Source organism: Epinephelus lanceolatus, chromosome 8 (genome assembly GCF_041903045.1).
Source record: "Epinephelus lanceolatus isolate andai-2023 chromosome 8, ASM4190304v1, whole genome shotgun sequence".
Lineage (NCBI taxonomy): Eukaryota > Metazoa > Chordata > Actinopteri > Perciformes > Serranidae > Epinephelus > Epinephelus lanceolatus.
Window position 1 is genome coordinate 13,876,231 of NC_135741.1, and position 14,804 is coordinate 13,891,034.

The 14,804-nt window shown below is 40.1% G+C and overlaps 1 protein-coding gene across 3 annotated transcripts; it reads right to left on the reverse strand.

Moving 5' to 3' along the window:
• Positions 1-2,197: 2,197 nt before the first annotated feature.
• Positions 2,198-14,751, reverse strand: LOC117257948 (SAM pointed domain-containing Ets transcription factor-like). 3 transcript variants are annotated; one of them, XM_033628371.2, is made up of 6 exons: positions 14,495-14,751; positions 8,517-8,954; positions 5,197-5,394; positions 4,976-5,023; positions 4,710-4,844; positions 2,198-3,264 (listed from the first exon to the last, which is right to left on the reverse strand). In XM_033628371.2, exons 2-6 carry the CDS (start codon positions 8,938-8,940, stop codon positions 3,086-3,088), a joined length of 984 nt encoding a protein of 327 aa, XP_033484262.1. In that variant the 5' UTR covers positions 8,941-8,954; positions 14,495-14,751; the 3' UTR covers positions 2,198-3,085. The 3 variants fall into 3 exon arrangements, with proteins under 3 accessions (XP_033484262.1, XP_033484261.1, XP_033484260.1); XM_033628370.2 differs by having other exon boundaries at positions 4,710-4,847; XM_033628369.2 differs by having other exon boundaries at positions 4,710-4,862.
• Positions 14,752-14,804: the final 53 nt, after the last annotated feature.

Below are 14,804 nucleotides of genomic sequence, written 5' to 3' on the forward strand. Positions count from 1 at the left end.
GACTGAAAGTCAGTGTTACTCTAAAATGTAATTTATTACTTATTACTTGTAACTCTTTTCAAAAGTAAAACTTGTTACTCCCTGCCAACAGTAATTCGTTACACTATTTGTTATATTACTTATCCATTACACCCCATAAAATTGGTAATCATCCTTTCACTAAGTCCCGCCCCTGGATGCAGACCAAGCATAATAGCATCAGCCCGGCTCAGATCAGGGTCCGACAACAACACAGCTGTGCTCCTTTTCCTTCATTTTCAGGCTGGTTTTGTGGATTTGGAGCTAAATGTTGTACCTGGAGCATGTCGTGTATTAATGATACTCGTTACCTGGAGAGGTTGGAAAAAGATATACGTTTCTTCCCTGTTCCAAAACCAAAATCAAACCCTGAAAAGTGTAGGGTTAGCTAGCTAGCTACTGAAGATATAGCCTACTGAATGTATACACATGCTGCTTTTGCTTTTTAATGATTATAACAGGAAAACAAAGACAGACATTGCTGTACAGGAACCAGTGAAGGGAAGCAGGGAAACTTTGCTCATATCCAACCATCTGTGTGTCATCGCAGTGTGTGCAGATGAACGTTGTTTGATCCCTGCCCGTCTGGTGGCAAAGGTCCAGGTGCTGGCAGCGACACAGGGGGCGAAGCCAAACACCGTTCATCTGCACACTGCGATGCCACACAGCTGGTTCAATATCAGCAAAGTTTCCCTTTATATTCATTGTCTTGTGTGTCGATCAGCAGTGATGTGGTGGTTCACTTTGACACTGTGATCTGTAGCCTATAGTTCAGCTTTAGCTTCTAACTATCTTTGTCTTTTTAACCTGTTGTTGCTGCTGAGTCAGTTTGACATCCTGGATATATCCTTCAAACACACACTGTAGACCCCTCTGTCTGCTTCTCTCTGGAATCACTCTTTCATTTTCCAAAAAATATAATATTTCTTCAGGGAGTGCAGTTAGTTACAGTGTGGGCTCCACGCTTACTGTGACAGCTTGTCGGACCATCACAAAAGGGTGGGGCTTAGCGAAAGGTCAGTTGCGTATCTCCCCAAAATTCAGTTGTGTGCTTTATAGCTGCAGCTGTCCATGAGTAAAAATCCAGTTTTGGTTGTTTAGCCAATGTAGGGATACAGCCAACCTCCGCAGCCGAGGAGGGCACACCTTTGGTGGGGTGTATTTTGGAGTTTCACGTTGTTGTGCTGTCAATTGCAGTAGCCGGTGTTTCAGACCAGAGGTTTTAAGACGTGTTTTTTGCAGTGGCAAGAGTTTTAGTCGTGACTACCTGTAGCAACAGAGTTCTTGCCATCTTTCCTCTCGACACAATCAAACTGATGAGGATATTTCTAACTGCTGAGGTAAGAGTTTCCAACTACCTTGGTCTAACAAGGAGTTCATGCTTGGAACACAAGAGAAGATTCAGCTGGTCACAATCTGCATCCCTCACCACTCGATACCACTAAATCCTACACACTGCTCCTTTAAAACTTAATTATCAAACAATAATTTAGCACCCCCTCTGCAGTCACTCCGAAGACCCAGGTACAGCACTATACCTTGTTTCTGCAGTCTGGTCTCACTGCCAAGTCGTCAAATACCAACGCTTGGTAAGTGGTTCCCGTCGTCGGATACTGATGGACCAAGGCACCCCTCAGCGCCAGTATTAGATGCTCCGAGCAACCATCATCATATAAAGATAAAACACTGATGCTTGACTAGGCCCCCAGGAGCGCAGCTCAGCCTTGTTTCCAGTTTTCCCAGTGGCCACTTGTGGTATTGCACCAAAAAATCCCCAAAAGCATTGTCCACCATTGTTAAACTGTTGACAGGACACATCAGACAAGGTCAAATATGACTCTTTCTATTATGAATATTTGTTGGAGGTTGTATATTTGTAAAACTTTCCTCAAGCCAAGGAAAGCGATTTAAAAATCCATGACATCATCACCATGTAAAGTCTATTAGCTGAGCAGGAACTTGTGCACAAACCATGGAAGTAAACCGGAAGCAAGAAACATTTTTTGGGTGTATGTGCCATGTGAGTAGTCCCATTGGACTGAAAAGGCGCCATTTTGGTGTCCACTATGTAGTATTTATCAAAGCTTTCATCTGTGTGCTGGAGGGGTACCTAGAGCATCACAGTTTGACGTGTAGGGCCACTGACCAATATGAACAGTTTACTTTAAAGGAGACAACATTTGGTAATATATTGCTTTATTCTGGATCCTGAACATAATCCCAAAGATAGAAATGTAAAAAGGATTATAAATCAAGGCAGATTCAATAAAATATTCACTTACTTTGGCATTGCTCTGCAACTTTTAAATATCGACACAAATAACAATAAGAAGTGTCATTGTTTAAAAAAAAGAGGAATTAAAAGAATAGTTTAACATTTTGGGGAATACTGCTTGTTCGCTTTTTTGTCGAGAGTTAAACGGGAAGTTTGATTTCATTCATGTTACTATGCTAGCTGGAGCCATCAGGCGGCCATCTTAGCTTAGCCTGAAGACTTGAAAGAGCGAGCTTAGCTCTCTCCAAAGATATTGAAACTCACCAACCAGCACCTTTTAAGCTTACTAGACAAACAAGGTAACGATATAATGTGTTGAATACTGAGCTTGTTTTTAACCTTTGGACAGAGCCGGGCTAGCTGTTTCCTGTCTTCATGCTAAGCTAAGATGGCCGCCTGCTGGCTTCAGCAACATATTAATTATACAGATACAGAGTGATATCTTCTCATCTAACTCTCAACTGAGAAGCAAATAAGCATTATGTCCTTTAAATGTTTCCATAGTTCAAAAAAGAAATGTGTCTATTTGAGAAATCAAACAACACACCAAAAAATACATTTCAAAGAAGAGTGCTAAAGGGACAAATAAAATAAAATCGAGCTTTAAGAAAAATTAAGTAGAGTGATATGATGATAGGCAGGAGTGCATAGTTTAGTAGGCAGTCTTTACAAATGAAATGAACCGTAAAGTACAACGAACAAGCCTCAGAGTTCATGTTACTTCTACTGTATGTCCAGCATATCTTCGGTTCCTCCTCAGCTTGTTCTCCTCGGATCAGCCGATCCTCGTCATCATACGGGGTTGACGAACTGGTAGACGAGTCTGCGTGACACATCGGGCTTTCGAATGATGCCTTTCTTGTAGTACTGGCGTATAGAGCGACTCAGTTTGTCATAGTTCATAGCCGGGCGGTTCTTCCTGATGCCCCATAGCCTGGCCACCAGAGCGGAGTCTTCTATTTTGAAAATCCCTGTGGACAAGAAAATAAACGTACTTAGTTTGGATTTTGATGTGAACAAGAGCCCCTGCATTTTGGGAAATGTGCTTTTTTGCTTTCTTGCCGACAGTTAGATAAGAAGATCGATACCACTCTCTCATGTCTATATGTTAAATTTGAAGCTACAGCCAGGAGACAGTTAGCTTAGCTTAGCACAAAGAGTGGAAACAGCTAGCCTGTCTCTATCCAGAGATAAGACATAAGACATTCTGCCTATCAGCCAGGGGTGGAGTCAGACTTTGTAAACATTCGGGGCTCAGCAAGTGGACATGCTGTCTGCGGCCATTTTGATTTGACTAGTGGACTTCACAGCCAGCGATTTGACCAGCTGAGTTGCAGGTGACACCATCAGCTTGCTTTAGTGAAGCTCAGACCGGCCAGTTCACACCGTTGAACCTTCCCTCTGCAGTGTTATGAAAAGGTTTCGTCTCATCGCAAACATTGGTCTGAACTGCACTTTACTCCCAACTCATCTAATTTTGTCCTGACACTTGGTCAGTGGCCCTCAAAGTCAAATACCGACGCACAGAGGCACTCTTTATTGGGTATGAGACGAACCAATGCTGGCATTTTTTAACGCTTCAAGCAACCACTGTAATATAGAGAGCAAGAAAATTATAGAGTGGATGCGTCAAACCAACTCTGGACTTTCACCCAGAAGCCTGCTGTTTGTGTCTCATGTGAAACCAAAGGTGAATCCAGTTATTTTAATAACAATGTAGCATGCTAGTATGTGTAGCATTCTACGCTAATGACATCAGTTTACATTATATTATGTTTGTAATAATTCTGGGCTACTTATTTTAAGCCAAACCGTGATGTTTTATCTCAAGGACGTAAACCTAAAACAATGGGGGTTTTTTGTAATCAATGTTCTAACTTTACTTTGAAAAGAGACTGTAGGCCATGTATTTAAGTGGGGAAACTGTAACCTTCCTGTGATGTTTACTTTGAAGCATAAAACTGACAGATTGTCCCCGAACATTCAAAACTGGCCAGTGACCTAGTGTCAGTATTTGACGAGTTGGGAGTGAGAATGTATTGGACACATTTTTTACATTTAAATCCATACCATAATAATCTGGGCTGCTCTAATTTCAAGTCAAGGATCCCCAGCAATGCCGAGTAATGTGGTCTGAGTCTAATGTGGACTGAGTCAGACTAGCTGTGTCCCACTACTTGCAGTCTTTATGCTAAGCTAAAGCTAACCAACTGCTACATGTAGCTCCAAATTTAGCCCACAGATGTCAGAGAGGTATCAATCTTCTAATCTAACTCTCAGTAAGAAAACACATATGTTCCCAGAGAGTTAGTAAGTGATGTTATGATTCTTTAAGTCCCCTTATTTAGCATTTATAATCAGTATATAAACATTTAATAACTGCGTTATAACAGAGTATGATGCAGTATCACCTTACCTTTCTCTTTGTTGAGCCAGCGGATGCAGCGGCTGTAGTTATGAGGCTTGAGGAGCAGCTCTCGGAGGAACTGCCACAGGTGGATGGGCTGGCTGGGGTAGTTATGCATCACATCTGACCAGGAATCATCATCAGCTGCTGACGTAGGAGAGACTGTCAGAAAAAATCTGTCACTTCACCTTGTTTCACCTCACCTTATTTTATTTAGTAGAACTACTGTTTTAGTCAGCTGTATAGAAATCAAGTTCCAAAAACCGAGAACTCACCAGATTTGCTGTCCTCCTCTGGCAGGCAGCACTCCTTCATTGCTGCAGCTAAACAAGCAGAACCAATCATGTAGCAGTTTACACCACACAGAATGCTTAAAGCCAAGTCTTGAATTGTCTCTTAGTCACACTGCATATGCTTCACAATCAGCCTTTTTTTCTCATTTGCATAACAGCAGAGTTGATGCAGGTTCATTTCCCCGTGTCGCTGTTGTTCTTACCAGATCTCCAGATGTCCAGATGAGCATACAGCATGTCCCCAAACTGCGAGGAGCGCTGTCTGAAGTCTGCTTCTGTCATGGAGCACAGATCCCTCCCGCTCAGCTCCTGAAACATGGTGCTGACCTGCGTCAGCCTGTACAGGTGCTCGGTCCAGAGGAGCCACTTCTGAACGTGCATACAGCTCCAGTCCAGCGGGTCTGACGAGGAAAACACAGAAAGACCAGGCTTTTTATTTTATACACACGTTCAGACCTTAAATCATGACATTATTTCCACCATTGAAAACATGACAACATCAGTGCAAAGGATGTTTTCATTTTTATCATGGCATCCAGAGTTTGACCCATATTAGGGACTAAAATTCAGAATATATCTGCCTCTGTCGCTTCAGTTTTGGCCATTATGTCTTTTATTGTCAGGTGTGACTCACCTTATATTATTAAAGTGCAACACTAAATCTTTTTAGTCACTGTCAGGAATTTTAAAATGACTGCTTCAGCTGGTAAAGATGCTACATGAACAAGAAAAAAGTCTTAAACTGTCATTAAACTGAAGCTAAGATTAAAAGTATGCGATCAAAGGAACTGTGTGAAGATCAGTTAACCAAACCAGAACACAAAGACAAACTTTAAACTGCTGTTTAGAGAGTGAAGTTAGTGTTATGTCAATAGCGAGGACCACATGGCTTCTTCTTACTCGTCAAAGTCAGTTTAACAGTCCCAGAGAGCACTATTTAGCATGAGCAAACAGTTTGTGTTACTGCATTGTAAGCCACGGCTCTACTCAACTCAACTGCTTGTTTTGTGCTTTCCGTTGGCAAAAGTTATCAGTAGTACCTGGGTTTTTGGAGGTTTTTTTTGGGTACCACTTCAGTTGAGCTTCCAGATGAGCTGAGCAGACACTAGAAGGTGGCGTTAAAACACTGCAAACCACTAACCCGTCAGAGACAATCGTTACTTGTGCCACAGGGGGCATCCAGCACAAACCTACCATTTTCAAGTAGCCAAGCTAGCATCAATAGCAACCACAATCTTATATTCACTCAACCCAGATTTGAAAAAATGGCAGCCTGCTGTACACCAAGTGCAGACGTTCCTTTGGTTGCCAATGAAAGGATCCAAAGGGTATCATGTTGAAGATGATGTTACGGCAGTCTCACACTGCACATGGCAGTCAGCTGAGAATCCAACCGACACTGACAGCGTACTATCAAGCCGATTTGACATCGAGGTGAGACTATGGAATTACATAGGGTCTGTCGTATGATTCTATGGGGCCCAAAAAGACTTGTGAAACAGACTTCTGTACATCAGTGGATACCTTTTTTTTTTTGTTAAGCATCCCCAATAACTACGGAAGCATATTGCGTTCACCTGACAAATTAAAAAAAACTCTGTTTTATTGAGTAATTTTTTTCTGTTTTTCAGAGTAATTTTTTTATTTTTCTGTTTTTCGGTGTAATTTTGTTTCTGTTTTTCGTGGGAGTTTTTTATTTTGTTTTTCGGGGTAGTTTTTTTCTGTTTTACAGGGTATTTTTTTCTGAGTTAAGAGAGCAATAGAACAACAGACGCTTTCATTCCTTTCTTGAGAGCTTTATATAATGGAAGCAAACATGACCCGCTTGTTTAGTTTAATCCAGTTTTACTTTGTTTTGGGTTATGTGTCCAACTGATTCTGGAGAAACACTGCAATGTCCAGCAGATCTGAATGGGCTTTTCGTCTGAACAACCGCAAAGTCTTAAGGTGCCTGCGTAAAGTCGACAAACTAATGATAACACCATCTACATGACTTAGTATCTCCCAGTGTCTCAAACCCAAAACAAAGTAAAACTGGATTAAACTTAACAAATGGGTCATGTTTGCTTCCATTATATCGAGCTCTCAAGAAAGGAATGAAAGCGTCTGTTGTTCTATTGCTCTCTTAACACAGAAAAAAATACCCTGAAAAAAAAATAAAAAATACCATGAAAAACAGAAAAAATTACACCGAAAAACAGAAAAATAAAAAAATTACTCAGAAAAACAGAAAAAATTACTCAATAAAAGAGATTTTTTTGCAAGTTAATGCAATACGCTTCCGTAAATAACATCTTTCACTTGTTTCAGAATTGAATCCATTCAGTCTGATAACATTTCTAAATTCTAAAAGAGTCACACAACTAATAATTTTGTCCCATTCAAATTAGCGGCTCAGCCAGCGGACATCTCTAGCACGCCTGCTCTATGGGCCCAACACCGCCTAAGATCTGGGTAAATTTATAACCAGGAAGTCAAATTTTTTGGCTTCATGCGCCACTGAGCAACTTTTATAAGAAAGAACAGAGCCCTGGGGCGCCCACTACTTCACCTGGTAGAATGGGCGCCCCATTTACAAAGGCTGGGTCCTTGCTGCAGAGGCCATGGGCTCAACTCCAACCCACGGCCCTTTGCTGCATGTCATTCCCCTTCTCGCCATTTTACACTGTATGTGGCCTATCAAATGAAGGCAAAAAGCCCCCCCAAAAAGAAGAAAGAACAGGGCCCCATTTTCAATGCTGTTTCCAGTACTCTGTATACATTCATGGGTACTAAGTGCAGTGGAAAACGAAATAGAGAAAACAAACCTGGTACCAAAACTGAGTTGAGTCAAGCCAAGCAATGCTGTGGAAGTGAGGCATAAGATTATTCTTCTGTGGCTTCAGTCACTTTACTTGAGTATTCTCATTTAAGACTCACAAGCTATACATTTTAAACAACCTGGGCACATAATGAAGTTTGACATTTGTAGTCACATATCAGGCAGATATTAGTTGCACTATGGGAAATGTAGGCTCCAGTGAGCTCAACCCATATTAGGAACAAAAGGTCAGGAAATTTCTGCCACTGCTGCTTTAATTCCAACCTTTTTTTTAAATCTTTCTTTTGCAATAATAATGTGAAACTAAATCACTGGCTTACTCTTTTAAACTCCATGCAATTTCAAATTTGAGCTTCCATAGAAATGTTACATACTTTCCAAGTTATGTAAGTCACGCTGTATCGAAAGCGCACACACACACACTGTATGATTTTAAGCCTCTAGATAAAGACTGAGTTCCTAAGAAGTGAAGACAGTCGTCTGCCAACAAAGAAGTTTACACAAGGTGGGCCGGGCCTCAGATGCTCACCAGCTGTGTCTCTCTGGATGTTGATGTGAGAGCAAACAAACAAATGACAGCTTCTGACAGTTTATTTTATTAGACTTATATTTCTGCCAACATTTCTACAGTGGGTTTTTTTTAATCAAATGTCTCTCTTTGATAATATTAATACGACGTTAACCAGTTAAATCGTATCCTACCTGGTGCAATGTTGAGCAGTTTGCAAGCCGTGTCGACATCCTTCAGCACCTCTCCCACCACCATGGTCTGCACCTGCTCCAGACAGCGCTCCTCCACCTGACCCTCCATCTCAGAGGGGGGCTCCTGGGGATGGCTCGGCTTGGCTGGACTCAGCTCCGGAGTCCTGGAGGGAGGAGCAGTGGGAGCCGGGGCCTCTGTCATCCTCAGCACCCAGGGGTTCTCCTCTATAGCTGATCTGTCGTAGCAGGGGAGGTAGACCCCCGGCCAGCTGAGCTCAGGGAGCCCCAGCAAGCTGCGGGGCGGCTTGATGTCCTCTGCCTGGTCCAGCCAGGCCATCCTGGTGTCAGTGTTGGGGTGGCTGATGTAGAGAGGCGAGTGCACAGTGTAGCCTGTGTGCTCGCAGCCAGGACTCCCCATGCTCATGTTTGTTTAACACGCTGGAAGAAGAAAGCTCTGTTTTCATAAAGCATCATCGGTGTCATAACAGATTTACACCCTACCTGACATTTTCAACAGCAACACTGACAGAGCTGCATTGATGCTACCATACCCAGATGCTCAATATTTAAACAGCAGCAATCCTAAAGTAAACCTGACATTTGTTACGTGCTATTTACTCTGCTGGGACTTACTTTGAAAAAAGGAATCTGTCATTGTAGCGTTGCAAACTGGAGCCATTGTGACAGTTAAAGTCACTGAAGCCATTGTTTGTCTTTGACTGTCTTTTAGTTTAACTCAGAAATCAATTTTTAATGCCAGAATTAAGCCAGAATCTCCCATAAATCTATATGTTTCGGAAATATCCAGGTCAAACAAGTTCAGCCTGGGTGAAATTCTGACCTTAACTTTAACTATTCTCATCATTCAACTATATCACAAAGCAATCAACTCCACCTTTAAACACAGATAAAGAAAGAGCGATCGAAGCCTTGTTTGACCCCGAACGTTGAAATTAATGTTTGTCAGATTTACTGTAATTCCAAGAAAATGTGATTGCTTGGCAGCTATCACAATGTAACACCCACTGCGTTTTAGAAATATCAGGTCATTCAGATAGATTACAAGTTAACTGCAAGAGAAAAGCTTGATAGAATACAGCATAAAGGGTGGGACACGTATAATACATGGATAAAGGATAAGCAGCTGCAGTGTATGGTATGAGTAAGAGAACAGCTCACCAGGCTGGGAGTGGTGCTGTGTGCCAGTATCTGATCTGACAAAATAATACACCTGTCATAGTTTCAAGTCATTAAATACATGTTTTTTTTATCTGTTTCTTTCTTTTGTCCTTTAATTCGCTGCTCCTTTCAGCAGAATAGAATATGTGTGATGGTATACAAGACAAAAATGCAGGACAAAAAGTATCTGCAGTATCAGACCACACACATCATGCTCAGTATTATATGTAGGCTACCTTTTTGGTAAACATTGATTTTAAAGTCCTGACAGGAAGATTGATCAGTCGACCGGTCCTCCATCCAAAACATGTCCAAAACAATGGCACATGGTGCGAGGTGGTGCAATAAGGAAGTTCTCTCTAAATAAAACAGAGCTATAAATAACTGATAAAGTTATTTAGACGTATATTTGCAGGAGAATAAAGGTGCTAAAAATGACACCAGTAGCTTTTATCTGATGCCTATAAGCAGCAATTTATTTTACAAATTCACCACAAAGATCCATCATCTTTGGAGTTGTGATTAATTATGTAGAGATTATCAAGACAGGAAGATATAAAGATGTAAAAATAGAGGAAAATTTGTGAAAGAAGACGCATGGCCCAGATGTCTGGACTCATGTCTCTACTATTATTTCCTCGCCTGCAGGCGTTAGCAGTTTAAATGTTTAGTGGCGGTAAAAACTCGCTCTTCTAGATTTTCCTTTCTCTCTGGGACAAATGACTTCTCTGTGTGTGTGTGTGTGTGTGTGTGTGTGTGTGTTCAAATAACAGCAGCACGCTCATGAAAACAAGTCTGTTGTTTGTAGACTTATATTGGGAGCTGTGTTTTACACCTCTTCAGATAGCAAACTGATATGAGAGGCATTTAGTCAATATGACAAACTGTGTTCATTCATCGCTGCCTGCATTCCACTGTTCTCTGGACAAAAGGTGTTTAACAACACACCTTTATGAGCTGTTCGGTGTCCATTCAGTGAAATGACATGCGGCTGTGTCTGTCCTAGCGTGTGTGTGTGTGTGAATGTGTGTGTGTGTGTGTGTTACAGGTTGCAGGGTGGCAGGAAAGAAGAGAGCAAGAATGGGTGAGTGATTTAAGTGATATTCCTTATCTATACACACAATCTAGTTTTTATCTTCAGGCAAAACATTAATTCATTTGATCAGTCACTTTAAATAATATGTGATGTTTACTGGTCTAGACGAGTGCTTTGCAACCAGGGGTACTCGAGGGGGATGCAGGAGGTCCCCAGAAAAAATAGGAAAAAGTTTTAATTCACTAGAAGTGAGGCCAATTCGAGTAAGAGTCATAAAAGTGACTATTCGGGTCATAGGTTTCACTTGCATTCCGCTTATCTCCTCAACTGTAAAAAAAAAACACAAAAAAAGTTCTGGTCTTGATCATATCTAACCAGTGCCAGACCCGAGGCAAGCTTCCCCCGTACAGCCCCCCATTATTATTAATATTTATATTATTATCATTATTAGGGATGAGTGAGTACACCATTATATATCTGTGTCTGTATCTGTTCAACCAATTAAATTATCTGTATCAGTACTCTGAATGAGGAGTTTTTGCCAAAAGTGGGTGGAGTTTAAATCTAAAATGGGTTGGGCCTAATCGGAAGTTGTTGTTTTAAGCCTGAAATTTATATACATCAATCAGAAGTTGCAATATTTATTACCCATGAGAAAAGTATTAACAGAACAACCTCAGAATTGAGCTTCAGATCCTTTTTTTATCACAAGAGTAATAGATTACACACAGCTACCCTAATGAAGATTTTCCTTTATCACGAGTATGATACTCATACAGGTAAAAACAACATTACCTGTTGTAGATAGTCATCTCATCTGAGTTTTCAGCTCAACCCTAATTAGATACGGTATCTATCTAGCTATCTGTCTATCTACCTACCTACATCTACCTTTCTATCTATCTGTCTATCTATCTAGCTATCTATCTACCCACATCTACCTTTCTATCTATCTGTCTATCTATCTAGCTAGCTATCTACCTACTTATACCTACCTACCTGGGTCCTCAATACGAAAAAGGTTGAGAACCATTGGTATAGACAACATTATAAAGAAAAGAAATTCTTTACTATTATTATTGTTATCAGTTGGAACACTAGTGGAACGACTAGTATTAATAGTGATAGTAGAAGTATCATTGGTGGCAGTGTAGTCACTTTAGTATAATAAAGAGGAAACAGTGGGAATAGAAATCTATGAATACATGACAGTTATAATGGTAGTAGCACTAACAGCAGTATATAATAGTGGGGTAGGGTAGTGATACTAACTAAACACTATTCAACAAGAAACAGCTCTACAGATTTTTTTCTCTTTAGATTTAAACGTTCAATGGGCAAAATACCTTTTTAAATAGGGCTGCACTGAATGTAATAAACCTCCACTATCTGAAACTGATTGAAGTTGAGAAAACATTTTCAGCTGGCTTTGAAGAAATGGCAAGCAAATAGTCTCTCAGTACAGAGACCTTGCACAAATGATCTCAGTGTTGTCCTTTTATGTTATTTCTTTTATTTCTTTATGTGACTTAATGGATATTATAATTGCTCCTGTCGGCCTCGCATCTCTCTCTCTCATCTTGGCATTCCTCCCCAATAATAAATAAGCCTGTGGGCTTTATGGTGTAATTTAATATTCGACAGTTATAGTTTTATGATAACCGTCTTAAGGTAAGGCAGTTTTATGTGTAGTTTATCTATCTATCCATCTATCTATCTATTATAACATCAGAAGTAATGGCAGCACTAGCAGTGGTGTAGAGTAACTTAAAAAGTACATTTTAAGTTCAATTTTTCAAGCATTGTACTTGCATTTTATGCTATTAAATATTTAATTTCAGATTTTATACAGCAACAATATTTACTTACTATAGTTACTACTTGCTGTAGGATTTCATAATATACATATGAGCCAATATTCAAGATTAAACAACCCATCTGTATCAAATAGAAAAAAAACATGGCTTCTCCTTGACCAGCTACAAAAAGTTAAACTTTTTATTTGTAGAAGGATATTTTAAATATGTATTTTTTTCCCAGTAGAAGTTTGAGTTGTTATTGTATGAAAAGCACAGGTGTGACTCATAAGGTTAAAAGCTTTTGGCTTCGTTATATTCAAATATCCATGCACAACATGAGGACCCTGGAAGTAGCTAAATGGAATTCAGCCGTCATTAATTTTATTATTTACACCTGTGCTTTTACTATTCTGACATGTTGAAATGTATTAATTTTATTTAATGTTTATTTGTATTAGCATTTATACCCAAAGCTTATTTTCAATACCTGTCCCACTAATAGGCCTTTTAGAACACTCAACAGTAAAATACAAACTAAACAGCTTTATTTACAAATAACTCAATGAAAAGCACCAGATTTAGTCATGACCACATGATGAATACAAATCTGAATCTTTTTTTTTTTTTTTGTCATTGTACATGTACAACAAGATTCAGCGTGCTGTACTTAGCTACATCGGAGCAATAAAACAAGTAGAAAAATTGAAAATATAAGAAAAAGTATAAATAGGCATGCAAAGGAAAAGAGTGTACGTATATGTTGATCAGAGTCCTAGGTGTCTTTGGATGTAAGACTGAGTAGAGGCAACTACAAGTGGCAGTGTCGTCGATTAATAATTAGGATATTAGCAGTGGCAGAATTGCAGTAATATAAACATGTCAGTCAGAGCTGGCCCTGGACTTTTGGGGGTCCCACGCTGGATTTGGTTTGGGGAAACAACCCTCAGTGTCACAGATTAATGTGGCACTGAAACAAATTGTGTATAGAAATTACATTAAGCACACATTATGTACAAAAAAGTATATAAAGACGAAAGTGAGCCCTACTGGCAGCTATGCTATCTTTAAATAGACTATCTATTAACCCTTAACCTATGAATTCTTCTTTGTTTCTTGGGAGTGCTTGTTTTATAGCCCAGTGATTCCCAACTGGTCCAGATTTCTCCTTAGTCATTACGTAAAGGTCCACACAGTTTAATATATTCAATGTTATACTTGCATTTGGCCATGTCATCGAGCTAGTCTGCTGTCTCTGTCAAGAAGCTGTCCGTTAGTCATTCACTCCACAGCAGGAAATGGCGCTATGCACCAGAAAGTCATAAAATTTCAAAATAAAGTGTGTTTTTTACAAACTTGACACGCTCATGAGTCACCTGCGGTCCATTCAGAATGCACCCACGACCCACTTTTGGACCGCAACCCACCAGTTGGGAACCACTATCATAGGGGACAGTAAATGACTTGCGTAACCTACCTAAACTTTCCATGTCACCTGTCACTGTGCTGATATGTTTTTTCACTATTTGATGGCAAAAATGGCACGAAAAGTCATATTTTTGTTTATCAAGTCCCATTTTTATTTTATTTCTATCTCTATCTCGTGTTTGTTGAAAAAAAAAAACTTTCTAGGTCAGGGGCCCTAAGAAGCTGCTGATATCTGTTAATAGGTAGGGCCGGCTCTGATGTCAGTCAGTGCAATACAGAAGTGACTGTTCCAACTTTAAAAACTGATCCATCCATTATCCATTTTAAGTTTTGTGGCCCCACATTTTGATCCCCTGAACAAAAAAAACATCCATATAAGGATTTAGGAAAAAGCACTTTACAGTTCCCCCAAGTACCAGAATACTTCTTCCACTACAGGTAACAGTGTCAGTAGCAGGTATCATCATGTGGTAGTAATAGTAGTGGCAGTAATAGTGTAGAAGTAGTAGTAGAAGTCTTAATGTGAACAGCAGTCTTACCTTGTCAGTGTTTGTGGATTCAGTAGTTTCCAGTGCCGAGGCCTCTTCTCAGCTCTGCGTAGTTTGTCTCCTCTGTCTTGGTAAAGTGTAAATGTGGACTAAAGTCAAGGTCCTGTGGAGACTGTGTCTGTTTTGCCCTCAGGTGAGGATGTGCTACATATAGTTTTTGTCTCCTACCCAGCGCTCACAGCTGGATCATTTGTGTCCACTCCAACTATGGAGACACCTCATTAGACTCCTGGTCCAGGCAGCAAGAGTTTGACTTATTTGGGACACAGTGCTTTTGTGACATATCAATTCTGAAAGAAAG